This window comes from Diachasmimorpha longicaudata, chromosome 5, assembly GCF_034640455.1.
Source record: "Diachasmimorpha longicaudata isolate KC_UGA_2023 chromosome 5, iyDiaLong2, whole genome shotgun sequence".
Taxonomy (NCBI): Eukaryota; Metazoa; Arthropoda; class Insecta; order Hymenoptera; family Braconidae; genus Diachasmimorpha; species Diachasmimorpha longicaudata.
This window is the reverse complement of record NC_087229.1, coordinates 3,515,539-3,540,856: the sequence shown is the minus strand read 5'-3', so window position 1 is coordinate 3,540,856 and position 25,318 is coordinate 3,515,539. Positions and strand designations below refer to the sequence as shown.

The 25,318-nt window shown below is 36.2% G+C and overlaps 3 protein-coding genes across 15 annotated transcripts; 2 read left to right on the top strand and 1 right to left on the bottom strand.

The window, feature by feature from the left end:
- Nucleotides 1-56: 56 nt before the first annotated feature.
- On the top strand, nt 57-5,354 carry Jabba (jabba). 7 transcript variants are annotated; one of them, XM_064120629.1, is made up of 9 exons: nt 57-323; nt 1,023-1,108; nt 1,448-1,867; nt 2,179-2,319; nt 2,629-2,817; nt 3,278-3,448; nt 3,710-3,875; nt 4,423-4,485; nt 4,705-5,354. In XM_064120629.1, the coding sequence occupies exons 3-9, from the start codon at nt 1,448-1,450 to the stop codon at nt 4,854-4,856; spliced, it is 1,302 nt and encodes a 433-aa protein (XP_063976699.1). In that variant the 5' UTR covers nt 57-323; nt 1,023-1,108; the 3' UTR covers nt 4,857-5,354. The 7 variants fall into 7 exon arrangements, with proteins under 7 accessions (XP_063976699.1, XP_063976700.1, XP_063976704.1 ...); XM_064120628.1 differs by having other exon boundaries at nt 58-323; nt 1,074-1,108; XM_064120631.1 differs by lacking the exon at nt 57-323 and adding an exon at nt 882-989 and having other exon boundaries at nt 1,074-1,108.
- An 835-nt stretch (nt 5,355-6,189) lies between these two features.
- On the top strand, nt 6,190-24,741 carry LOC135162299 (probable beta-hexosaminidase fdl). 7 transcript variants are annotated; one of them, XR_010298927.1, is made up of 9 exons: nt 6,190-6,575; nt 6,646-6,750; nt 13,150-13,200; nt 16,505-16,648; nt 16,759-16,860; nt 17,568-17,830; nt 18,070-19,405; nt 19,989-20,249; nt 20,386-24,741. XR_010298927.1 is itself a non-coding variant. In XM_064120596.1 (8 exons), exons 4-8 carry the CDS (start codon nt 16,515-16,517, stop codon nt 20,134-20,136), a joined length of 1,983 nt encoding a protein of 660 aa, XP_063976666.1. In that variant the 5' UTR covers nt 6,190-6,568; nt 6,652-6,750; nt 13,150-13,200; nt 16,505-16,514; the 3' UTR covers nt 20,137-24,741. The 7 variants fall into 7 exon arrangements, 6 of the variants coding, with proteins under 6 accessions (XP_063976666.1, XP_063976665.1, XP_063976664.1 ...); XM_064120596.1 differs by having other exon boundaries at nt 6,190-6,568; nt 6,652-6,750; nt 19,989-24,741; XM_064120595.1 differs by having other exon boundaries at nt 6,190-6,568; nt 19,989-24,741.
- Nucleotides 8,808-14,522, bottom strand: LOC135162328 (uncharacterized). Its single transcript, XM_064120675.1, has 3 exons — nt 13,991-14,522; nt 12,747-13,096; nt 8,808-12,134 (listed from the first exon to the last, which is right to left on the bottom strand). The coding sequence occupies exons 2-3, from the start codon at nt 12,923-12,925 to the stop codon at nt 11,675-11,677; spliced, it is 639 nt and encodes a 212-aa protein (XP_063976745.1). The 5' UTR covers nt 12,926-13,096; nt 13,991-14,522; the 3' UTR covers nt 8,808-11,674.
- Nucleotides 24,742-25,318: the final 577 nt, after the last annotated feature.

The following is a 25,318-nucleotide window of genomic DNA, read 5'->3' as shown; positions in this document are numbered from 1 at the left end:
CGTGACTGTGTCGCTGGGTCCCCGAGGGGATTGTCGCAGCAGTAGTCGGTCATCATCGGTGGTCATCGTTGGATCTTTCAACAGAAATCAATCATATTGTTACACATCCACAACTGATGCCGATACCAACATTCAATCGTCGCTCATCACCGGCGTAAACCAGTTGAGCCGCTTGCGGCATAAAAAAGTACCATAAAATGCGAAAATAAATGTTGAAGATCACTCAAACAAATATTTCCACTGATTAATTCATCAATTAAATACTTAGAATTAATTTTGAAACCGATAGAAGTGAAGTCTCTTCTCCAAGCATTGTCAAAAAGGTACGTAAATATTTTTCACTTTCTCGAAATTGATTATTTGACAAAATTAAAAGTTTATTGATTGCGTGGATGCGAAATTCCATTCGACTGAATGATGGAATAAAAATAAAGTTAGCGGTCAGCATGCGTACCTACTGAAACAAAATACGATAACAGAGTATTGTAAACACGAGATAAAGTGTCGAAAGAAAGTGAAGTGAGAAGAAAAGAGGAGAGAAAAATAGAAAAATAACCGAGGAATTTATTTCATTAGTAATTGACATTTTTGTAATGAAAAATATAATAATTCATCTGGCTGCTGATTAGTTTTATTGGTTGGGGAGGGGGGGGGGGTGTAGAGGGATTTATCATCAATCTAAACCGACGAAGACGAATTCGTTTGTAAATAATCACTGTACTTTGCACTTTGGGCTTCGAAGCTTGAGTTGACACTTTCAAGAGGCCGGTGTTTTTTGCTTTGATTTTCCACTTGAAATTAACGTCTGGAAATCGAGACTTGTGAGTTTATATGATGATTTATCAGTTGGCGATAATGATTTTACGTGTCGGTGAAGAAGAGGGGGGCTGAGAGGGAAGGAAGGGCAAAGGGAGAAGAGGATTTTCACTGGCGAACTGTGAAATAATTGACAGTTATATTGTTCAACGAGGGGTCGCACGTTGATTAATGTATCTTTTGATAGTTTCAATTTTTATTTTTAGATTCTGCCGCTACCCATTGTCTTTTAACGAAGTTTTTTTTCGCCGTTCCAGGGAGGAGAACGACAACGTCAACATCATCTCATACGGTGAATAAAGATAATTTTTAGAGTAATAGAAAGATTAGGAGGGGAGCGGTGGGAAATTTTCAGGGGTCACTATTGCACGGAGCAAAAAATCAGGGGAATATTATCGTATAGAGACTGTAAAATTGGTTCAGGTCAACGTGAACGCAGAGCGTGCGGTAAATGTCACTTTGCACACAGTGTGCTGAGAAATAACGACTTCACACAAATTGTCCTAGTGCATCATCCAGTAAACACTCCGGTGCCACCAGGTCCAGGTTTAGACCTGTTTTTTATGCTAGCTAGGGAATTGTTTACTCTACTATGGCACGTAACTCACTACGCAATATTTTTGCTGTACAGATGGCTGAGGGACTCATCGACAACACAAAATATCTACTGACATCGTGCCTCACAGTCCTTTCTCAGATGTCATTGGGCCAGGTATTGCTTCGTGTTCTGGACCGAGGCTTTTGGATCATCGAAAAATCGGCTCAATGGAGTCTTCCCTATCACGAGTCAGTAACTGAGGAGAATGGAAAGTTCTTTCAGAGCATGGAGCTCGTTAGACCTCTTCCCTGGGTGCTCTTCCTCCCGGGATTGATTCTACTCCGTCTATTCCGACTTGAATGGAATGTTGGAGCTTTAGTCTTTGGGTATCCAACTATTGAGCCCAGTGATATCGTCAAGTATGTTCAGAAGACTAGAAGACGTCTAAGATCGATCAAGGCCAATGGCATCAAAACACAAAGGCAGAAACGAGGCGCCAATAGTCGTCCCCTGGTAAGAGATTTATCTATTTTTTGTTGTAACTGTTTTAATTTTGATGGAGTATCTGCTATTTTTTAAATTCAAGTATTTTAATTTTCATTGAGATCAGTCATATCGGTCCCAATTGTCTCATCATTCCCAGATGGATTTGTGATAATGTATTCTTATACACAATAGTGTAAAAAAAATTGATGGGTCTTTTCATTCACGTGACTTCCTAGATAATTTATAGTTGAGTAGAAAGATTGTTATTATCGTATAGTTTGTGCTTGCGCATGTATTAATGGTATCCATTGATGGAATGTTATCGGTGATGGGTTTAGGAAACGAGTCTGCAAGAGGCGAACAGAAGTCTGATTAAATCCATCCAATTAACCCTGTCCAGTCTTTCGTGTCTTGATAACTCCAAGTCGAATCACTCGCCTCCACCCACCAGGATTCAAGTTAGCGTAAATCATGAAATGGCAAGTAGTAAAGGACTCAGAAATAAGCATGAAAAATCATAAAGTTAAATAAATACCAGTCTAAAAAGTAATATTATTTGTTGATCACTGTTCTGGAATGGAGTGTTATTTCCAAAGAAATTCTAAACGAACTGAAATTTTTCTATGTCATTGGATCAAAAATTATTGAAATTCCCAAAGAATCGTCTGAAGTCCAAAGTTATAGAAGAATTTCTCTAAAGAAATTTTCCGCGAAATTTTCTACTGATATCATTCAAATGATTCATTATCTGTTTTACTACACGATAAAGAACGTTTGAATATTTCCAGTCAATAACTTCTGATGAGAAATCTGCTACCGAATCGACAATCACTGCCTTCAGGACAATAGATCAAAAGAGAAAGTACGCCCAGATAAGTTCAGATGATGAAGAGACTGATGAATCAGAGGAAGAAAATTTGAACTCGAAGATTGAGCGTCTGGCACGTGAGAGTAGCATTGATGATGAGGACTTTGAAGTGAGTAATTAAGATCACAAAATTTGGACTTTACGAGTATTTTTAAGTGTATAGGGAAGGCAAGGAGCGCACATCAGAACATGACCAAATTACTCATCTAATACGAAGAAGTCAAAGCAATTACAATGATCTAACATTTACAATAATTACGCAACTTGTTGTACGGAGATATTTAATTTTTCATTCTCACAGATAACTATTATCATAGTTCAATAGTTCCTGAGTTAGTCAGATTAGAGAGAAGTTTTTTAATGGATTGTAATGTCTGAGCAATTACTAGACCGGCATAATTTGCACAAAACTATCATTTGGACATAATGAACAGAATCAAGGATATTTAAATCTCATAATCGATCTGGATTTTGTCGAGAACAATATAGATATACATAGAATTATATCGAGTATTCGTTAATAGGTACATGACAAAAGTCTATAGATATAATAAATAATGAATTTACAGCCCGAGGAAAGTTCTGACAATGAAAAATCGAGTGAAACCGATGAGGAAGATGAGGAGGAGAAGATATCTGATCATGAAGTCAATGATTTGATACAGGAAAATAAAAAATCGTTGGCTACCCACAAATTCCTTTTTTCTAACAGCATTAAGCACACAGATAATGACAGCCAGGTAAGAAAGCTTTCCATACGGATTCTAATAATTTCCTTGAGATTGTTTCGATCCTATGTCAAATGCCTTGAGCAATTAACCAACTCAGTAGAGGAGCGATAGAACGTGACCAGATAGATCTATTAATCTTCATAAAAATTTAATTATAAGATCATGTAGCGATGAAGGTGTGTCATCACTGAATTCGTTTTATTACTTATCTACTGACTTGATAAAACAGAGGCAAAAACAGAAAAATGAATCCCTCGTGATACCTCGTAGGATATGTGTCCCACCAACAATAAACAAAATCCAGAGATCGAACTTATGGAGGAGCAACGGGAATATTTCTCCCCACTGAGTGGGGATGATGGGGAAGCTGCTTTTTATTCACCAATCAGCTCCAAGAGCTCGAGTCCAGAAAGGGTTTTACGCACGTTTAAAGGACGTAAGTTACGTCCGTGAAATCCTCGGGTTAGAGTATCATAAATTTAAGAAATCGGTTGCTGCAAAACGTTATTGTCATCTGATCGAACGAAATTCCTGCCTTTCATTCTGATAAAAAGCTTCGTTCGGAGAGGGTCTGAGATAACTTCACGAATTTTCATTTCATTTAGAAAGGAAATAAATTATGAACTTGAATAGTTTAGTCTCTCATCCGAGTAATCAAGTTTGTTCTTTTAATTAAGTCAGTGCTATTATCAATTTCGTTAACATGAACAGAATATATAGTTACGAAATACTACTTGAATATCGTAATCAAGGGCTATCTTGCAAAGTTAGCAAATTCAAGATATCTAATTCTAAATTTTATTAATGTTCAAATAAGTTTTATTGTATGCTCTTATTTTTTCGATTCCTCTATGATAACTCTTAATTGTCACTATATTGTACTTTTGAATGTGATGATTATGATCCTGAATTCAACGATTTCGTATTGAAAATCACAATGAGAGAAGTTTAAATATCTTCCGTCCATATTAATTTTTCTGCAGATGAAGAAAACTACCAAGCCACCGGGACAGAAACAGTAAACCATAATTATGATGCTGATGTGGGTAAGAATTGTTGATTTCCCGCTTTGAATGTATCAATAACGAATGCTCTTAAATATAAAAAAAAGTAATTAGAAGTGCCAAGAACACAGTTTATATTTTAATCTTGAAATAAATCCGTCCGTTCCGTCGTTTTTTTTTTTTTTTTGTTATCATTGGCATTTCGACTATGAGGTTGACCTTACTCATTGATTTGTTTGTTGTCCTTTTTGATTGTTGCAGATACTAAAGTTATCGAGAAAAGCAATGGACGTGCAGAAACGAGTGGATCAATACCAATAATAAATCCAAACAAATGTGCACCAAAATTCCAACATAAATCGTATCATCATAAGGGAAGAAGAATGAGCCATGGATGTCGCAAGAAGAAATAATACCTCAGAGGGTGACTTTCATTTGATTACGCATCTACTGACATGAAAAAGAGGTTCATCATCTCGTCTCACCTGTCGCGTTATGGCTCCATTCTTCCTCATGGCTTACTATGTTCTAATTACTCATTGATAATCTTTTTTACAAACTTTTACTATTATGATAAAATAAGAAAGCTATTTATACAAATTATCATTCATTACAATTCATAATTGCACGGTTCCAATTTTTGTATATGACTTAGTCACTTATATCAATAACTTATTTAATTAATTAGTTGTAATCTTTATGTGTTACTCTGTGTTATTCAAATTCAGGTAGGAAATTCTATCCAATGAATTAAATATTGAAGAAGTGGCAATTTGTTAAGAGTGAATGTTCTTTAACTGTTTGTCGAAAGGGGATTTAATGAAATATTTTCATAAAGCTCTTTAGTCGTTCACCTTTGGAGCTTAATAAACAAATAAAAATTCTTATATCATGGGAGTGAAGACTCTAAATTTACCATTGTCGACTCCATTTTTTTTCATTATTATTTAAAATAAAAAGATCTTTATTATTGATAATCGAAGTCCTCGGAAGACTGAACATTATTTAGCCACCACTCCATCTTATTTGAGCCCAAAATTATTCTCACGAAAAAATATTCTGCAACGAACAATTGATTGACTGTCCTTTCCGCTCCCAAAATAATCATGACAACAAATTATTTATTTGGAACAAGCTATAAGTCGTCGCCACGTATTTTTGAGTGAAATAAATATATTGTCATCGGAGTCCATTTTTCTTCTCAGTCTAGGCATCAAGAAAAAGTGACAAAAACACATCCGCAAAAATAATAATACTCCATGCAGTAAAAGAACGATTTACCACTGTCTTTTGTTTATCTCTATTTTCCGTGTGATAACCGCATAAGTTCTATTTCTGATTCATCCCCTCAGCACTTTTCCCAAAATTTATCACTTGTAATTAGCAAACCATTCCCAACGCTCTCAAACCCTTTTAAAAATCCCAATTAAATTATCCATGGAAACAACCCACATTACCAACGGAGAGCATCCCCACGAGATGGCGTTATGTCCCACACGCGAGATATCTACCGCTAGATATAGATCCCGTAGATGCCAAAAAACCTCTAATTTAATTTTCCCCCAAGCAAAGAGGGCTGAAAAATATCTGAACTGAGAGTGAGAGTGGAAAACTTTTCATACCCTCCAAAGTAGTGTCGCTCAGACACCCAAACTATTCAATAAAAAAATTAATTAAAAATTCTACATCGCCCTTGTCGTTCTCCACTGAGCTTATATCTATCCCCGTAGAACACCCGCGGCCCGCGTCAGTCTGCTTCAGTGACTGTCGCATTCGGCTTGTCAGTTCCATCGAGCAACGCTCGCTTCTAACACATCAGACTAACGATCCGTCAATCCTACTCGGAAAACCCTCTCGCCGACGCGGTCGTAAAATTCCTCGGATAAACATCACTTCAGAGGCTCATAAAAAAATAGAGAGAAATACCACTACCCCTCTCTCCCATCATTCCTAGATTTCGCAAATAGCAGTTGAGGTGAGCCTGCGCGCCAATGGAAAAACAGTAGACACGACAGAGCACCGATATGCCAACCTAGGATACCGTTGTGTCTTCATCCTCCCCAACGCTACTCACCTGTGCTCACTGTTGCGTTACCATTGTGTCTCATTCGTCCAATAAATTATGGTAGTCCGTGAGTTCAATTGTGAATGGATCATTGCTTATTCATTGTTCAATTAATTGTGAGGTCATTAATACTAAAGTTACAGTGTTGACGATGAAAAAGTCCTGAGGATTGGATATTTTGGACAAACCATTGTGGAAAAACAAAAGGAGACTGACGAGTTGAACAATCACCGTAGAATCTGGTGAGTTGTTTTTCACACAAGGTCATTTTATCAGGACGAAACAAATCAATTTCCACTGTTCTAATGATCGTTTTGTATTTGTTCAATTTTGTGGTTTTCTTTGTTTTGGAGTCACGTAACAGGTGCCTGTGTTTGGTAATGATTTTTTCAATCGACTCGATCACCTTTATTTTTCACTTTTGGGTTGAAAATTGAAACTGTTAGTTACTTTGAGGTGTTCAGTTGTTTTTTAAATTGATTTTCAAGGATTCTGTCGGTCCTGTAGACATAGGACCTAACCTCTAATATTTATGCGGCTGTCAGATCGATAGTTGATGAGGGAAGGAGAGTGCGTTTTTTCTCAATTATAGAATTACCGATTCAGTGAAGGAAATTAATTATTATGTGAAAATGCTCAAGACATTTTTTACATTTTAACCATTTGTCGTATGGGAAATTGATTGTCCAGCCGAGGAAAATATTTCCCTGTTCGTTCGCTTATTTTTATTCCACGATGGATGATAATGCTACTTTTTAAATCAATGGTATGTAATTACCTGAAAATACGTGATGGATAGCAGTCAGGGGGGGAAATAACAAGATTACTGGGTATGTTTAGCCCACATGAAGCCAAGACGACTGAGAAATATCGCGTTACCTGAGTAGAAGCCTTACCAGTGTTTTTCACGATTTTTTAACGAGTTCAAGTCATTTCGATTCAGCGGAGTATAAAAATAAACACACGAGATGAAAAAATGTGGAGAAACGCTCATTCTCGTGGATAACGATATTTATGACGTGGTTCGAACACTTAATGCAACTGCGTGTCGTAAGAATATTAATCAACGCGTGGTCTCTTTTGGGAATTGAGTGTAGGATGCTATTGACCGAGATAAGTCTGGAATAGACGAGTTGATTAAGAGCGATGAGCGAAACTTAATATTTTTCTAGTTAACTGCCATTAGTTTCCTAGATAATGTTTTGGATTAATGATGTAACTTCATTTGAATTAACACTAATTTAATGAGAAATTCGAGGTACTCTCCCAGCTATTCATTCAAACAAGGGGCTTCAGGATAAATCAGAAATTAATTTTCCGGTTAAATATTGAAATATAAATAACCCCTTGATGTAATTGACATCGAGGTAAACTTTACCGCGGGACTTGTTTGAGTACCAACGTTTGATACGACCAGCCTTGAATATTTTTCATTTAGTATTTGTTGCAGACAGATTGTTCTTGAGTAGGAAATATTTCAGTAGTTAAACATTCGATGTTTAGTAAATTTTTGTTATCCATCATTGGTCTAGGGCAACGCGAGAACTCAGCATAAATGTGTTTTCCAAAATAATTTACGGACAATATTGTCAAAGGTCTGTCTTTGTTAAAAGAGTTTAAAAAAAAAATTCCTTTCATTTTTTCCGGGAATTACTGGTTTTTAGGGTCGAAGGCTGATGCAATGCTTATCCACCGATTATGTAAACGTCTTATTCAATAGATAACATGTTTGAAATGATCAGGTGCTCGTCGATTAAGGAAAATTCAAGTGTCGTGGTACGAAACAAAATAAAAAACCATCTCGAGTTGGAGACGAAAAAATTTATATTTGTTTCGGAGCTCTTTCTGTTCTTAGCACTTTACTCCGTGACTGAATAATTAAATTAACGGAACCCTTAGCATCCACCGAGACGCATGAAACAAGATGACAAGGCAATCTCTGCCTTCAAGTAATAACGAAAATTCTCCCGGTGGAGAAATTGCAAAGACAAAATGTGCAATTTCGAGTCACTGACCACTTCCTGATTCGTCTCATCCGAACGCCCACGCGCCATCCGCCATGACGATAATTATCCAAGTACCCACATCTACGAGGACAGATTACACTGCAAAATAAAATAAAATTCAAGAAAAACACAATTGCGAGTAAAAAGTTCGTAAAGAATGAAAAAAATTAATTACTTAATTCGATGAAAGTCAGGAACTTTTATTTCTGATTTTTCGTGTTTTATTTTTCAACTGAGAGGAAGGGGATGGAGAATAATTACGCGGTCAAGTAATTTAGGATTGAGCAGAGGTTTATTTATATATAAGGCCTGGCCGAATGACTGGCCAATCAAGTGCACTTGCGCCCTGGATACAAATATTCTGTCCATTTGGATTTTAACGTTTCTTGTACCAAATGAAACGGAAAAAATCTGAATATTTTTACACAATGTCTTCATTCTAATCATTGTCATGTTACTCTTATCGAATATCTATAAAGAATGAATGGGAGTCGCCGTAACTAGTTTATTCGTTGGAGTAATCGATTACCCGTTGACAATTGTCAGTAGTGAATTACTCAATGCCTTCTCATTCATCATGAGCAGCTTTGCGGGGAATATTCACTAATATTTACACTTAATATTATTCAGCAAAGATCCCCAAATACTTCCGTTTACAAAGAAATTCCCATTAAAATAATTTTTTCGTGGCTCATTTAATAACATCACTCATGTACTATAGATTCCAGGTAATCAGTTAATTATCTCGATGATAAACGTTTTCGAAATAGAGTAAATGTGTCGTCGCTAAACCTTTCACTGATTGCAATTCTTACCCTTTAGGGAAATATCTTTAGCAATTTTATTTAAAACCATTCTTATATAAAATGGATCAACAAAAAAAGACATGCATTCTAGGCGATAAATAATTGGATTGTACCTCGACTGGTTATAATTAATCTCTGCATTTTTATCTGCTTTCGATTACATGTATAATTAACTCACGTAAACTTCAACACAGACAAATTCAAAACACCCATTCAGCTGCGTTCTGAACAAAATTATTGTGTATGAACTTTGATTTAATGACAAATTGCAAAAAAAATCTAGTAGAAAAATTAAAATTTAGTAAAAAAAAACTTTGATCGAACACACGTGTTGAATTTGGATATGTCAAATACATTTGGGTGTCAAATTTACATGTGTTCCCTGGATTTGTATCTCGTATTCTCATTGAGAGATGATTAAGTGGCCCTGTGATGAGTTTAACCGCCAGCAATCGAGTAAGAATTGACAATTGTCAGTGATAACTGACTCAGCTCCCTGTTATTATTATCACAATGAACTTCAATGACCCCTGCACTTGCTCCAATAACATTGACATCCAGCAGTATCATGTAGCTGTTAAATACTCTGACTGATAAAGTTGTTTTTACACGCCGTTCAGCTTAGCAATATCTACAGATGGATCCATGCGCCAGTCTTTATCGATCATTCCCTTCATAACTCTTTCATTCACTGAGTTCAGCATTTATCTTATCAGTACATATATATTTATGTATCTTTGTAGTTACTTCACTGACTCTTCCAACCGAGATGGTAAAAGACAAGCGATAAGTTTGAAATTGGTCTTGAATTAATCTTTAATATGTTTGGAAGGTAGATGTTTAGAGAAATTCGTTATCAGAACTTTTCTTATGCTTAAAAAACGGTTTTTGTTCCCAACAAAAAGTCTTACAAATACGTGAATCTTTGTAGATATTTCAGGAAAAATTCGTTTGAACATGTGAAAAGGACTTTTATGTGGTATTACTTTTTCCTTCAGACTAGCACAACTGCACTTCAATTAATGACGATATTTATGTGAAGGAAGTCTTCGGTTTGCACTTCAGAACGTTTAGGTGTTTAAACTAAAACTCTTTCATCAAAAAAATTTCGATTTTTACATTCAGGAAATTCTTCATCCTGAATGGATAATTCTTCGTCCTAACATTGATTCCTTTATTTTTATGGATCTATTGCGGTCTTAAGTAAATCTCGTTTCACTAGGTTCATTCGCAAAAATATTGTGTTTGATTCTAATAGAAAAAGTTGGTGGATCCATGTTTGAGAAGAACGGTTCTACTCCAGAGTGTTGGAGACTACGCCTTCAGTTCGATAGCCTCTTACAACCTCCTATCAGTTCTATTTCAACACACTGTCTGTCAAACGGCGTTTACATTGTGAACAGAAATGATCCTGATCACTCGGTCAGAAATAGCCATAATGATATTAGGCCTGGGGCATCGCGCCTCTAACGTCGCTTAGAAATTAGCTTACATCGTTCAGCTCACAAAGTATTGTATTTTCTTTCAAATGTGACCTTCTAAGCATATCTAAGTATTTTTTCCAATTTAATATTGACTACACCATAAGTAGAAACGTTGTCAATCATCAAATGCACAATAATTAAATTGAGGAAACGATGGCGCTGTTACAGATCAGGATGATTGGAATCGAAAATACAATACATTCATTCAATCTAACAACTGAGTACTTCCACTCGAAGATGTCTTGAAACTATCTTCAAAACTTCTCTCTCGTTTTCGTCTAGAGATAATTCTCCGACTAACAGACTGACTCCATCAGTCCATTCTGAATGTCAAATTTGAAATAAAATTTCTCAACACAAACAGTGTAATTAACTCGTTTATCTGTACAAAAATTCACTCGCTACAGTTCGATTATAAATCAATCAGAATCTCCAATACAAACTATGAAAGGTCTAACAATTCTCTGTCCAATATTTTCTCTAAGATTTAAACAAATAGTAAATAAATAGAGCCAATAGATCTACCCGCTGAATAGTAATGAAACTATATATTTACAAAGCACTGATTCATAACTTACATCTAGAAGCGTAAAAAAGATTGACCTGTTAAAGGTTCAATATTGAATCAGTTTTGAAATGGAAAGGTGACGTATGGCGATTCATCTTGAACGTGAATGTTTGATGATTATCTTAGAATCTAAAAAAATCAAAGGGATGTCACCCTGTCTATTAAACAAAATTACTAACAAAAAAAAATCGTTTTTTTGCATCTCATGATATCCATAAGAAGCAATATCTTACAATTAGAAAAACCAATTTATCTCGTCTTATCACTTCAGGTGGGCTGCCTCAACGGACAATTTTTAATAATTAAACGTAGCCGTTAGCTTCGAGTTTTAGTGCAGCCTCGTAAGATGGCAAACCTTCGTCGTCTCCCTTCTTCTCCTGATCTTGGGAATCCCCTTGATTCCCACATACCGGAAGAATACAGTCGCCCGTGCTAATAGGCTCCTCTTTCTTATCACTCGGTGACGCAGCATTATGATGGGAATTGAATATAAGACTTTCATAAGTTGGTGGTGGCCCTGGTGTTCCTGGACAGGATAATGACATAGTCGTAATCTCTTCCGTGTTTGCGCTTCGATCGTAGCATTGCTGAGCCCCCAAAAAACGTCCCATTGTGTGAGAGTCCATGGTGAAAACCTCTAGACTCTGGACATCTGGCTCTCTCCAGTAAGGGGAGTACTCGTGTGGTCTATTTTTTCTTATGTTTTTGTGGCAGCAATAGCAAACCAGAATTACCACTATGATTACTCCACTCAGCATTGCCCTGCATTAAAATAAATTTTATACACTGATATAAAGGATTACTGGCTGTTATTCGGGTTTTCTACGCTACAAATAAATAAATAATATCTCCCATGCAGAAAATACTTTGATCATCACATATTAACTTTTACAAAGGTTCAGCCATGACTGATGTCCTTTTATGAAACGGTGGAGTAATTTTTATGAGGAACCTCTTTGCCTTACTGGATCTTTTGTATTTCAAATTTTTTCCTTTCAAAATTTTCCGAATTTTGCGGAAAATCCTCGTTTATAATGGTTGCCTTCTATTATTATTCAGCCTGGCATTGAATAAGACGTTTTGTTATATCTGTCAATATTTAACTCATGAACATTATGTGAGTCGAAACCCCAAAATGTGAAATAAAAAATTCATAGTTCCAAAATACTCAAATTCGAAGCACGCCTTTGGTCTTGTATTAATGATGCATCAATCACAAGATAAATAATACTGAATACATCCCTCCGAGTCTCGAACACTCACGTTGGGAATTATTTATTTATTTCTATGATGGATTTGACGAAAAAAAATACAAAAGACTTTCAACAGGAAATTGCCACCTCGGGGAGGAAGAAATAAGAAAATTGTACATACCCTCCGAGTAGTACGTTAACATTTCCATGGAGATCAGTGTCGAACCTCCCGCTCTTTCCACTGGCATTCCCGGACATATTGTAACTAGGGCTGTAATAACCACCGTAATTTGCACCATTGGAGTCGTTTCGTTGACTGGAATGTACAGCTGCCAATACAGCTATTCGTCTCATAGTCATTTTAAGATCACAATTATCCCCAAATTTATTTTTTCTGTTGAGGATTACTTATGTTTCACTTCCAGTTGGTTGAACTCGTTGTGAATCCAACAAGGGTTGGAGTCCAACTGAGCGAATGAGTAGAGTCGACCGTTTTTCTCAATACCTATTTTGGTCATTTGCGTCAGGGCTCTGTAATAATTTTTTTGTTATACGCTGATTAAATTGTTTGTCTTTGTTTTCAGGAAGTGGTGGTGTAAATTTCGTGGATGACCCCAAAGCACCAGGATTGACAGGTAATTTTAACTGTAATATTTATGGAAGATAATTTAATAATTGAGTGACTCTAGTTGGCATCGACTTTCAACCCTCGTTCGTCAGTTCGTCTTTCCTTACCCCCTCTGTTATAGTCATTTATCAGCTTGGCCACGTAGGTTTTTGTGCGCATTAACGGTAATGCCAATGAACAAAGATAATAACAGTGCGAGCATTTGAATTTGCCAGAAAAACTTGTTATAGGTAAGGACCACAAGTTTATTTCTCTAACATTGATAGATCTAGAGTCTCTAAGAAAAAACCCTCTGAATTTTTTGCATAAACCCATTAATTCACGAAATATTCTCGAAATAAATTACAAGAATAATTTAAAAATGATTACATTCCATTTATCCTTCGAATGCAAGCTCATTTCGCTTATTTCTTCGTTATCTGCGACCCATTGCAAGAGTACTTTTGAAATTTAGATGTAAGTAGTCGAAAAGAATCTCAATTTTTTTATATGTCAAAAAACCCAGTTTCTCCCAAGAAACTTATTGTCCCTGTAAATATTCAAAAGGTAATCCCCATGAGATGGTTGGTTTTTTATCTTTAGTATCATCCCTTTCCCTTTATTTCGCATATCTCGAGAAGGAAGAGGTCCAGAAGCATTCGTCCTAGAATTTTCTCTTAACATTCAATGGCTCCCAAAAATGTTCTCTGAATATTTTTCTCAAAATTAATAACCCCCCAAGATTTGTATAAATAATTTGCACGAAAATTTTTATTCACTTTTGTCACCGTTTGACCTCAGAAAAAAACGTTTCTCACCTCCACGTGGATTCTCAGAAGGCCATTCAGCACCTTTATGAACTTGCCATACAGGGCACACCATAATTACGAATCATCACATGAAACTATTACAGTTCACCTTCAAAGTTCACAATAATAGGATAATGCACTTTTATCCCACTGACTACCAATGACATTTCACTGAACAATATTTTTTATTTTATTATCTAAGCACTAAAATTGAATATTTGTCCGAACTTTTGTAACTTATTAATGCCTCAATTTTTATAGCGTTAGTGGGTAAAAAAAATTTAAAATAATTGAGGAAGGTCAAGACCGTCCGCACCAGCTAGTGTTTCGCTCTAGACTGTGGTCATTGCGCGGTTGCCTGGCTACAAACCTGTCCATGGTTGTGTGATACTAACCGACGCCAACCAACCACCAACCAACGAGCCCCCCAGGCAAGATCCTCCCATCGCTTGCGTCATGGTTTTGTCTTGTAGTTTTCAACCCCCTCTTCACTATCAGTACTTCAACACTGATACCTTCAGCCCCATGACGTTATCATTCACATCGTCGGTGATTCTTATTTTTGGATACCTTCACAGCAATTCACTTGTGCAATTTTTTCCTCCATTTCCATTTATATGCTGTATTTTCACTATAAAAAGATAACCATCTTCAGGTGCTTGAGGTATAACCTGGATCGATGGTAGCCATAGCATCGACCAGGGGCTAAGATCGATGACTCTACGGGTCGTACAAACTCTAAGGTCATCTATGATTAGGATCATTATGGTTTATTTAACTTGAATTTCTGCTTCTTCTTGCTCTACTAATGATCCTCTCAGTTTTAATATTTTAATTTCATTAACTTAAATCACTGTCGCTGGACAGAAATCATATGAAATCAATTTTGATCGTATGATTCCATCGATTTCGGATTATTTTCTTTAAACTCATTGGCACACAGGGATATCTGACGAAGCCATTAAATCAGCAGCTCATGCGATCATTTGAAGTACATAAAAGAAGAATAAACTTTCGACTTATTTGTCATGTTGTTTCCACCTACACCTATTTACGTGTATCACTTTCTATTTAAAAATTGGCGACCTTTAAACAAATACTGTTCCCGATTACGTAGATATTCAATAATATCGCTAGACATTAACATTGTTTTAAGTAGAATTCGAGAGCCATTTATGGGGCGCCTTTCTGCAAGAACACTATTACAATCATTTTCTTAAGTAATTTTTTACCGTTAAGTTATTCTCGGTTCCTAACGTTCCTTTGGGTCCCACCTCCATTAAGAAAAATCTTACCGTACAGCCCCCAATTAAGAAAAACGCTACCGTACTTTCTCCCATTAAGGAAGGCCCTAGTGTACTTTTCCCTCCCTAATAAAACCTGAAAAACCCGGGCTTGTCCCTGGCTCACGTCCTAGACTCTCCTGATGCCCAAATGTGGGTAGATGTCCGCTTTCCCTTGCCCTTTTCCCGACCCCTCACTCTCCAGAGGTAAAAAACTGATTATTACTCATTAATGTAATTAATTCTGCCTCGCAGCGGAATATTTGAATATTGAAGAAAATCACTAGGGAAAATTAAATTCGGGGTTGCCACACTGCACTTAAAAATTAATTCCATGAATGAATATCAGTGATTGATTATGAATGCATTGTAATAATAGATTGCTATTAAACTTTAATTAATGGTTCCCTGTATCTATGTTTGTTCTTTCAAAATTCTTTCGATTGTTGCACAATTAATATATTGTTCTTTGATGTCTATTGAAGGAAGGAAGGAAAGAAAAATTGATTAGTTAGACCAAGGATCCAGGTTACGTTGTTTGTCTCTGGTAAACGTGATAAGGGACGTCAATGGTCGATAATGGGGATAGGCTGGAAATTATGGTACTAAAAATGAACTAAGTTATCGGAGTATCAAGTTACTTCATTAACTTAAGTTTGGTATTATTTTGTGGCTCATTGGAAGCTAGTATTTTTAGATGTCTGTTGATATTTGATTGTAGGACATCGTTCTAAAATAGATATATTTATGGACGATGGAAGTTAGTGGGTGTGAAGGGGAGCACTAATAGATAGAATGTTAATGCTTGACAGAAAAAGATTCGGGTTTTTGCCAGTCTATGGAGCTCTTTAATTTTTCATGGAGATAAAAGTGGTGCAGCTTTTCCACACCCTGGAATTGAAATTCTGAACCAGGCTTTCGTTTTTTATGGGCTCTGTCAATCATCGTAAATGATTCCTGGCGTTAGGCGCACAACCACTGATGCTAAGGGCGTTTAAATAATTCATCAACGGATTTAGATGAGGAAAATCTATAATTTGTGGCTGATTGAAGGGGGAGGGTTTGCTCTGGTATTTCTCCATCTTAGATTTAACAAATTTTTCATATTTTTCATAAACGATTTTTTTGTGCAAATTCAATCGAAATTGTTTCAAAAATATTCAGAGTCAATAGTGATGTCTTGACTCGATTTAATAGTATTTTTCAAATCTCATTGTTTACTGTTTTTATTTGTTGACAGGTGGAGAAGAATGATGGGGGGGCTCCCCAGTGGCTGGATGAGGAGGGTCCTCCTTCTCCTCATGCTCATCACTGGGATCCTCCTGATTGCCATGTACGCCCACACACCACCACTCGTATCTCTCCAGCCCTTCGCCCCCAGGAGGTAATACAAACTTTACGCATGATTGTACGATTGTTGTTGTTCTGTTATAACTTTTCTTAACACACTTTTGAATATTCAATTGTTGCATGATTGTTGCACTAACACAATAGTCTGAAGCAGTTATCACGTCAGGTGATTAATGAGATGACCGATAATATTACAATCGTCGATTTCGGAGATGAACTAACGGTGGAATCAATGAATTACTCGAGGTAAAGAAAAATTATCGGCGGAGAAATTCAATTTGAAATAGTTTGAATTATTAAACGAAGAGGATTGTATTTGCTTTGCAAAATCAATTGTAAGCTCGCGTAGTGTTGCCGGACAATTAGTTGCTGGCACGATGTACGCACTCAGGTAGAGGGTAATTAACATTGCATGAATATTTATTAAACAATTTATTTGATGCAGATTACTTAAGATTGCGACGGAGTTCATTGATTCATAAAGAGAAATATTCCCCTTTAGCAATTTGGATTTTGTGAAAACATTACAAATTTTTGAGAACTGTGAATTCAGTGGTGAAATAAAAAAATCAATCATAGTGAATGTGATTTATGTTGATTACATATTTACTATCTCAATAAGAGAAGTGAAACAAGAATAGTATATTTTTTTAATGAATGAGAAAATTACGTACAAAAAAAATTTGTTTTCTCGACAACAAAAAATTATGGGAATAGGAGTGTTATTAACGATAAAATATGTGTATATTGGAGCCATTAATTTCTTGAATCAATATCATAAATGTTTTAATAAATATGTTTGATATGACGTTATTTGTGAGATAAACCCTGAAAATGCCTCATCTCATCAATGCCTAGTAAGCTAAATTATGTACAATATTGTTGAACTGAAACGAGTCTGTAATTTTGTTCTATCTTTTGCTTCACTACTGAATAATTTCTATTGTCTCTAGATCGTTCAACAGCCCATGGACATGGGTTTGTGTAGCGGGCAGATGTGAGCGACGTACGTCAAGAACATCGCGTACGTCCTTCGCAACGTGCAATGCACTCTGCGGTGGTAACACTCGATTACTTTGGCCGCGACCCACTGGTAGCGTCATACTCGGTGAAGAGATGATTGCATTATCTCTTCAACACATTGAATTAGTTACCATCAATACCAGGGATGAGGAAGTTAAAAGTCTACTCGAACATGCCAAGGATGTTTTTATTGGTAAATAAATATCAATCAATAAATATTAACCGAAAGTGTTTATCGCGTAAAGATCATCAATTAATGCATAAAGCTCGATACCAACGTTTTGTCCATTCGAAACGAGCACGTAAATGAACTTATCCAGCTTAGTTCCAATGCTAATAATGATGGTAATGAGAGAACTACGTGTATTCTTCTTGCAACTAATTCCGTGAAAACTAAACTAGATTTTTTACGTTCATTCGCGTTATTCTCAGGGAACATCAGAAGTCTAATAAAGATGCCTAACGTTCGAGAGAGATGGAGCATCGATAGCTTCGTCATCTACCTGGACGCTGCAGCGGCTTCAGGCACCAGGTTAACTCTCTCCACCGACGAGTCATATATTCTGGACCTATCCCAGAAGGGTCGCCTCCTCGAAGCCAAGATATCCGCAAAGACCTACTATGGTATCCGCCATGGTTTGGAAACCCTTTCTCAATTCTTCTGGTGGGACGACTCTGCAGGTCGCCAGGGGGTTCTACGTGTCCTCACCAAAGCTTATATAGAGGACAAGCCATCTTTTCACTATCGAGGACTTCTTATTGACACGGGTCGTCAATTTTTTTCCATAGAGCAACTAAAACGTGTAATTGATGGAATGGCTGCATCCAAGTTGAACACCTTTCACTGGCACATATCGGACTCGCAATCCTTTCCCTTCGAGTCATCGATTTTTCCACAGATGGCGAGATGGGGTGCTTTCAGTGGAGATGAGATTTACACACCCGAGGACATAAAAGATTTAGTAGATTATTCGAAAATCCGAGGCATCAGAGTCATAATAGAAATTGATTCTCCTGCTCATGCTGGAGCTGGTTGGCAATGGGGTCCTGAATATGGTTTTGGAGAGTTAGCTTTATGCGTTGACCAAGAACCCTGGTCATCATTCTGTGGTGAGCCAAATTGTGGACAGTTAAATCCCATTAACGAGCATTCTTACAAAATTCTCGAAAGTTTGTACAAAGAAATACTCGATATCACTGAAGTAAGAGATATTGTTCATGTTGGTGGGGATGAGGTGAATTTAGAATGTTGGGCGCAGTATGGAAATATCACTCAAGCGATGCAAGCATCCAACTTCACAGATTTACATGCAATATGGGCTGATTTCGAGGGGAAAGTGCTCAAGCGAATTGTCAGGGCAAATAAGAATGAGGTACCGAAGGCTGTAATACTTTGGAGTTCACCGTTGACCAAAAGACCGTGGATAACAACTCATTTCGATCCTAAGATTCACGTTATCCAATCTTGGGGAGGGAGTAATTGGCCTGAGACTGGAGATTTACTTGAAGATGGATTCAGAGTGATCTTGTCGCATGTGGACGCCTGGTATTTGGACTGCGGCTTTGGAAAATGGAGAGAAACTGGGGAGGCTGCCTGTGGGGAGTATAGGACGTGGCAGACTGTTTATAATCACAGACCGTGGAGGGATTATCAGGCTGCCAATTTGGTGATGGGGGGTGAGGTAGCATTGTGGAGTGAACAAATTGGACAAGCCAGTTTAGGGCCCCGACTGTGGCCCAGGGCGTCCGCCTTTGCCGAGAGATTATGGTGAGCGATAGAAATACTAGACTAAAATAAGCTAAAAGCATTTCATTAATATTCTTAGGTGATGAATCCCTTATCAGAAAGAGGTAGAGTAGTAAATGACAATTGATATTATTTGATTATATAGATAAAGCCGGCAATGAATAATGTGGGTCATAAATTACCGATTCTTTACTAATCGACAATTCGGTTGAGCGTTGTTCTTCATCGTGATTAAAGCAACTGAGCATTCGGTAATAGTTATGTACACTAATGACAATATGAGTGTCGACTTTAATCGAGGTTAATTTAGCACGCCGTCTGTTTGGGGCTCCTCGACTTATCTCTAAGACTAGGTTTCGAGCAATATCTTTAAATCTACAAGGCAGTGGATTTTTTGGAACGGTTCGCTCCACAGGAAACGTTAAGATAAAAATTTTGCGATCTTCCCTAGATTTCGAGATATTCATGAAAAATTAGTCAGTGGACATTAGTAACTTATTTCGTGCTACCACTTCGATACTGATTAATTATCATTTGCTCAGGGACTCGTTCCTTAGGTCATCGAAATAAAACGCTGGTCACTGAATTTTTATGGCTCTTCTAGGAGTGATTTACCAACAGCAGGATATATCACAGAGGAGAACGTCTATACTCGTCTGTCAGCCCATATGGACGTTCTCCAAACTCGTGGACTTAAAACCGAAGCAATGTGGCCACAATGGTGCAGTCAGAATCCTGGAAAATGTCTCTGACCGAGTATCAGCTAGATCAGGTGGGGTCTCTGCCGCATCATGAATAGTTGGCCGTGCATACGACGTCCCGTGTAAAGAAATTGATAGAAATAAATACAACAAAATACATATAGGTAAATATTAAAGTAATTCGAGGATTTAGTAAAAAACTAAAATTTATATGTGACGCGAAAACTTTTATACTACAGTTGTACACAATGGAGATTTTTCAATAATTCGGTGAGTTCAATCAGTGCATTGTTATTTCAGAATAAAAGGGACACATCGGAATAGTGTATCACAGGGTCCAAGTGTAGGGAGGGCTCTTGTAGAGCGAGTTTTTATATGAAATCAATAATTTGTCGATTTAATGACGATTGATACATGCACGGATGAAAGTATTAATTAAATTATGCTATGAGTTTATCTCTCATTCATTAAATATATTGGGTGAACTGTTGCAAATTATTGTTTGAACTTGAGTATTTATTTTCTTTAACTGTATTACTATAATTAATTTATTTTCAAGCAATACCTATTGACCTCTGATCAGTTATTGGATCCTCGTTGTGAATTTAATTGGAACCTGGGCGCCAGGTTTCTGTGGTTTCCACAACAATAGTCAAATGTTGACAAACGATTCACGAGCATGTGCGCAGGATCTTTGACGGTTCAATGCCGAGGCCTAAAGTCAGTCTCGCAAAGTTTAAATAACAACATCATTCTGAAAAATCAGCACATTGAAAGGTTGAGGAGGTTCACATGACATTTCTGGCATTCGATTACAAAAGTAGAAACGCATTTCACTGCAGAAAAACCGGTAAAAGTACTTGGAAATCGTTAAATCACGATTTTACGACTAGCTCGTACGGTCGATAAGGAATTTATGCGTCAGTGATCGATAAAAACGAATATCTAATCGCATTTTTTTCAAGTCCTCAATACGTTTGATACATACGAATCGTCGTCTATTTAAGTTCAAAGAAAAAGTCGGTCAAACTGAACCTTGGGCTTCAGGGCTTTTGCGAAAGCACGTTTGTCCCTTTTATCACTTTTACCCTCTCACGTACAGGGTCTGTAAAAAGTGATCTGCCCGAAGGGCCGTGAAATTTTCCCAATAAAGGAAATCATTGAATGATCATATTTTTATTTGGAGCCTTTGTTGATTGAAAAAAATAAAAGAGTGCTTTGAAAAATTCACCAATTCACTGGGGAGACAATGTCACTGATTTTCTAATTTTTCCCAATATCAATGTGTCTTAGAATCTGAGACAAGATTTTTTCGTTGTTGACACATGCTGGCTTAATGATAATTAACAATTAAGTATCAATGTATTTATGCAACTCAATACCGACAAAAAGGGCCTTTATCATACGATCGTCCATAAATCAGTCGCAAAGATCTCTTACATTTCAAAAATGATCTCAAAATTGAAAAATAGTTGAATAAATTTACAATCAGGAAACTGGTTCACTCAATGATTCTGCAATTGTTCACCCAAGATGTAATTTCCGATGACAAATATTTAAAGTGGTTGATTGTACATTAAGATTAAATTCTTTGCTCATCAAACAATATTATTGAGTATGAAAATGAAAATAGAATATTGTTGGCATTTTATTGTTTGAAAGTGCCTTTCAATCACTCAGTTTTTTTTATTCTTAGCTAAGTGGTGAAGAGGATATCAACGAAATGATTGAAGCTATGAAAACGAATATAGTAGAGTTCTCTTGCTTTTTCCGACTCGGGACGTCTCCTGAATGGAATATCATGTAAAATTGAATACGAAGAGAAAAATCTCACAAAAATGACTGTATTAGAGTTCTCACCAAAGTAGGAGATGTAATGAGGGTGACATAAGAAAGTAGAGGGGAATACTGGAATGTCATAATCGTTAAGACTTTATTAGCTCCTTAGAAAAATTATGACCTGAACTGTGAGCTACAGGCGACTGAGGAGATTGTACCCCAGGGCGTCAGAGGGGGGAGCGAAGAATTGTAGTGGACATTGGGTGAAATGGCGTAAGTCTGCGGGGTAGAATCTCTTCAGTCCGATAATCTAGTGTTTTTATGGCGTCCAAAATAAGGATAAGTAATGTATGAGGAGTGGGAAAATGTTTTTGAGGAGAACAAGCCACGAGGGGAGATCTGTCTTCCTTGTAAAAGCAAGGAAACTCTACTATAGTATATTGAGTTCATTACTTGGTCCTGGTAATTAATGAACGTTTGTAGAAGGATGAAGTTTACATGTGCAATCGTAGAATATGCCCCTCGATCAATCAAGTTATGAAAAGTATTATTGAACATTTTTTGTGGAAGCGACGCAAGGAACGTGGAAAGAGAGCAATAGGAACGAAATAAGTTTTGCACCTTTTTAACGGATGATTCTCTTAATTGTTGATTTAATTTTATTCCTGTCGCTTCCGAATGGAAGCTTATAATCTTAATTCTCTTAATCTTATAATTTGCTACGAAGTAAGGGTTTGTACCTAAGCAATTTTTGATATTTATGACAAAACCAGTGTTAGGAGAAAAGAAGATATTCAACTCTTTGTGAACAAACTGTCTGCTTTAATCTTTCCTAAACTACTAGTCCGATTTAAGTTTCTATCGAGATAAATTAAAATATCACGACTCGTTCATACAATATTTTCAAAATATTTGCGGTTTTATAATTTTCCTCATCTCAGAGCGAATTTAATGTTCCATAATACGTGTAAAAGTCGAAGTGAACATCTGCAATAGTGGCTGATAGTTATGTAGAATGACACTTGTGTATAAATTTTTGCGAGGATTGATTTAGTAAAACTTGCCATAGATCAATGAGTTCAGCTCAAAAAAGTTCACATCATCAAATTTTTGATGATTTAAGGATGTTCAAACTATTTTTACAGCTTGGTGAACCTCGTCAATCATTAAATGTATCAATTAAATTATATAAGGGAAATTTGAAAAACATCATGCATATGCAGTGTCATTTTAATGATATTTTGCACAGAATTACCATTTTTTAACGTTCATTGTTTATGAATAAATATTTTAAACTGCTTAAACTTTCGAAAATTTTATTTTTTGGTCGTGAAATCGATTTCGGGAAAAACCAGTCTGTGAGTCAAAGCGTTTGCGACTTACGAATTCAATACATACAATTTCTGTTTTAACACTTTTCAACTTGCTATTTTATTGGCAATAAAAAAATTGTTTGAGAACGTTCTCGTACATTTTTCAGCGTAAAAAAATCCATAATATGAGACAGTGTCCTTGTCTATTTTATACTATGTGAGTAACTGATCAGATATCTCAGTTGTTTCCGAGCGAAATTGCGGTCTATTCTTCGAAGTGTAAAACTTTGATGAGTGGCCATGATATTTTGATTTGAAATTATCAGTTATAATTAAAAAAAGGTTTTGCCACGCATCCATTCGGAAGCTTCCTAACGAAGCAATGGGTACAAATAAGAACAAGGAAAAATCCGTTAATGAATAAAATAATCATAAAACGAATCCTGTTGGATTAGCGCAGTACCTTACTTGTTTATTGGTAACTTTCTTTGAATCATGAACTCACCCTGTATAATAGTGTATGATAAATTGTGGTTATCACTCAACTTAAATTGTGGAAATGATAATCGTAAGAGAAGTCATGATGAATCGTAAGAAATCATTGTGTACCGAGTATTTTAGTAGTGGAGTGGTAAAATGTGTCAAGTTTCATCGCAAATTGCCAGATTTTATTTATTTCTATCTCTGTGAAAAAAAGCTTTTACCCGATCTTTTGTCGTCAACGTATTCCTTTTTGAAATAATTGCACCTATGATTTTTTTTATGGAATAGAAATCCTAATCCTTGACTGATCTATGCAATTCTTCAATGAAATATATTATACCGACTTGAAACGTTTTACTCCTACGCTACAGATTTTATCACCAGATTACTTAATTATTTATAGATTACTTAAACGCTACTATTACATTACATAAACCAATTAACAAAAGTTTATACTTTAGACAATTTTTTCATTGTTGGTTTGAAATTTATAACTTTATTTTATTTAATGGAATAGTACAATGAATTTGGTCTGTAACCTTAGTCATTTTGGGGTGACAAAACCGTAAAGGAAATCGAGACAATGACATCCGTCGAGCGAGGAGAAGATAGAAGCATAGAAATTAAATGAAATTAAGAGAAAGAATGAAATTTATAAAGGTTAACTGAAATATTGTGGCCTAGATATTCGAATAATTAACTGCAAATCTTATAATTTATTTAAACAAAAAAAATCTAACTGACATAGTGTACTTACCATCTGTGCACTCACCTAAATGATAAAAATGAATATGTCATTTCCGGTTATCTCGGAAATGTTTTCTGCGATAATATTGTCCAATAGCTGATGAAGGAAAAACATTGGTGAAATTCTGCCACATTAGAAAAAATAATAATTACAGAAAATGTTTATATAAAAATACGTAAATTTAATCGAATGCGTTATTGATGGTTTTCAATGGGATATAGAGACTTAAATTATGAACAGTATTTGGCAAATTTATATCTGTTGATAATAATGTGAACATACGCAAATTGCGATATAAATTGAATTTTAATACAAAATGTTTCCTTACAAAGATTGACTCAGTGTTTTTATTATTTTCCTGAGTTTTATGAGATTCATCGTAAAGAGTTCCCTTTCCCAAAAACCATTCGGCTATTATTTTAATCGCCGAATCTTTTCGGCTGTCATTTTGCCTGCCACCTCTCATTTTCTTGGATTGACAATTAGTAAATCAACTGATCCTTTCGGTTGGTCGTTTTTTCACGTGGAAATAATCGTGATGAGTATTTTCCTCGGGAATCTCTTGGTACCGAGATAAATTCAGAGGACTAAACAGAGAATATTGCGCCGATCCTTTTCCATATTTTTTTATTTATAACATCACTCTGGCGCGTTGAAAAAAGGAGCGTCGTCGATACTGGGTAGTCTGTATTCTTCTCAAAGATGCGTATTGTAAGGCACATCAATCTTACTGAATTAATATTTACATTACTGAACCATTTCAATATTACCGATTTGATGGATTGGCCTTTTGCCCTGACAAAGACAGCAGACACATTCAAAACATAAAGAGATGCATCCGCTATCCGTCATTTCATTATTAGATGATGTAATAGGTAACATTAATGAGATTTCTGCTGCTCATTTCTCA

What these genes read in the sequence shown, in the direction of transcription:
- LOC135162328 (XM_064120675.1), bottom strand. Translation starts at nt 12,925, where the DNA reads ATGACTATGAGACGAATAGCTGTATTGGCAGCTGTACATTCCAGTCAA. An exon ending in GTTAACGTACTACTCGGAGG is followed by an intron (nt 12,135 to 12,746) that starts GTATGTACAATT and finishes ATTTTAATGCAG; the next exon opens with GGCAATGCTGAGTGGAGTAA.
- Jabba (XM_064120630.1), top strand. Translation starts at nt 1,448, where the DNA reads ATGGCTGAGGGACTCATCGACAACACAAAATATCTACTGACATCGTGC. An exon ending in GCGCCAATAGTCGTCCCCTG is followed by an intron (nt 1,868 to 2,178) that starts GTAAGAGATTTA and finishes TGATGGGTTTAG; the next exon opens with GAAACGAGTCTGCAAGAGGC. An exon ending in ACACAGATAATGACAGCCAG is followed by an intron (nt 3,449 to 3,709) that starts GTAAGAAAGCTT and finishes GATACCTCGTAG; the next exon opens with GATATGTGTCCCACCAACAA.
- LOC135162299 (XM_064120596.1), top strand. Translation starts at nt 16,515, where the DNA reads ATGATGGGGGGGCTCCCCAGTGGCTGGATGAGGAGGGTCCTCCTTCTC. An exon ending in GAATCAATGAATTACTCGAG is followed by an intron (nt 16,861 to 17,567) that starts GTAAAGAAAAAT and finishes TATTGTCTCTAG; the next exon opens with ATCGTTCAACAGCCCATGGA. An exon ending in GCCTTTGCCGAGAGATTATG is followed by an intron (nt 19,406 to 19,988) that starts GTGAGCGATAGA and finishes TGGCTCTTCTAG; the next exon opens with GAGTGATTTACCAACAGCAG.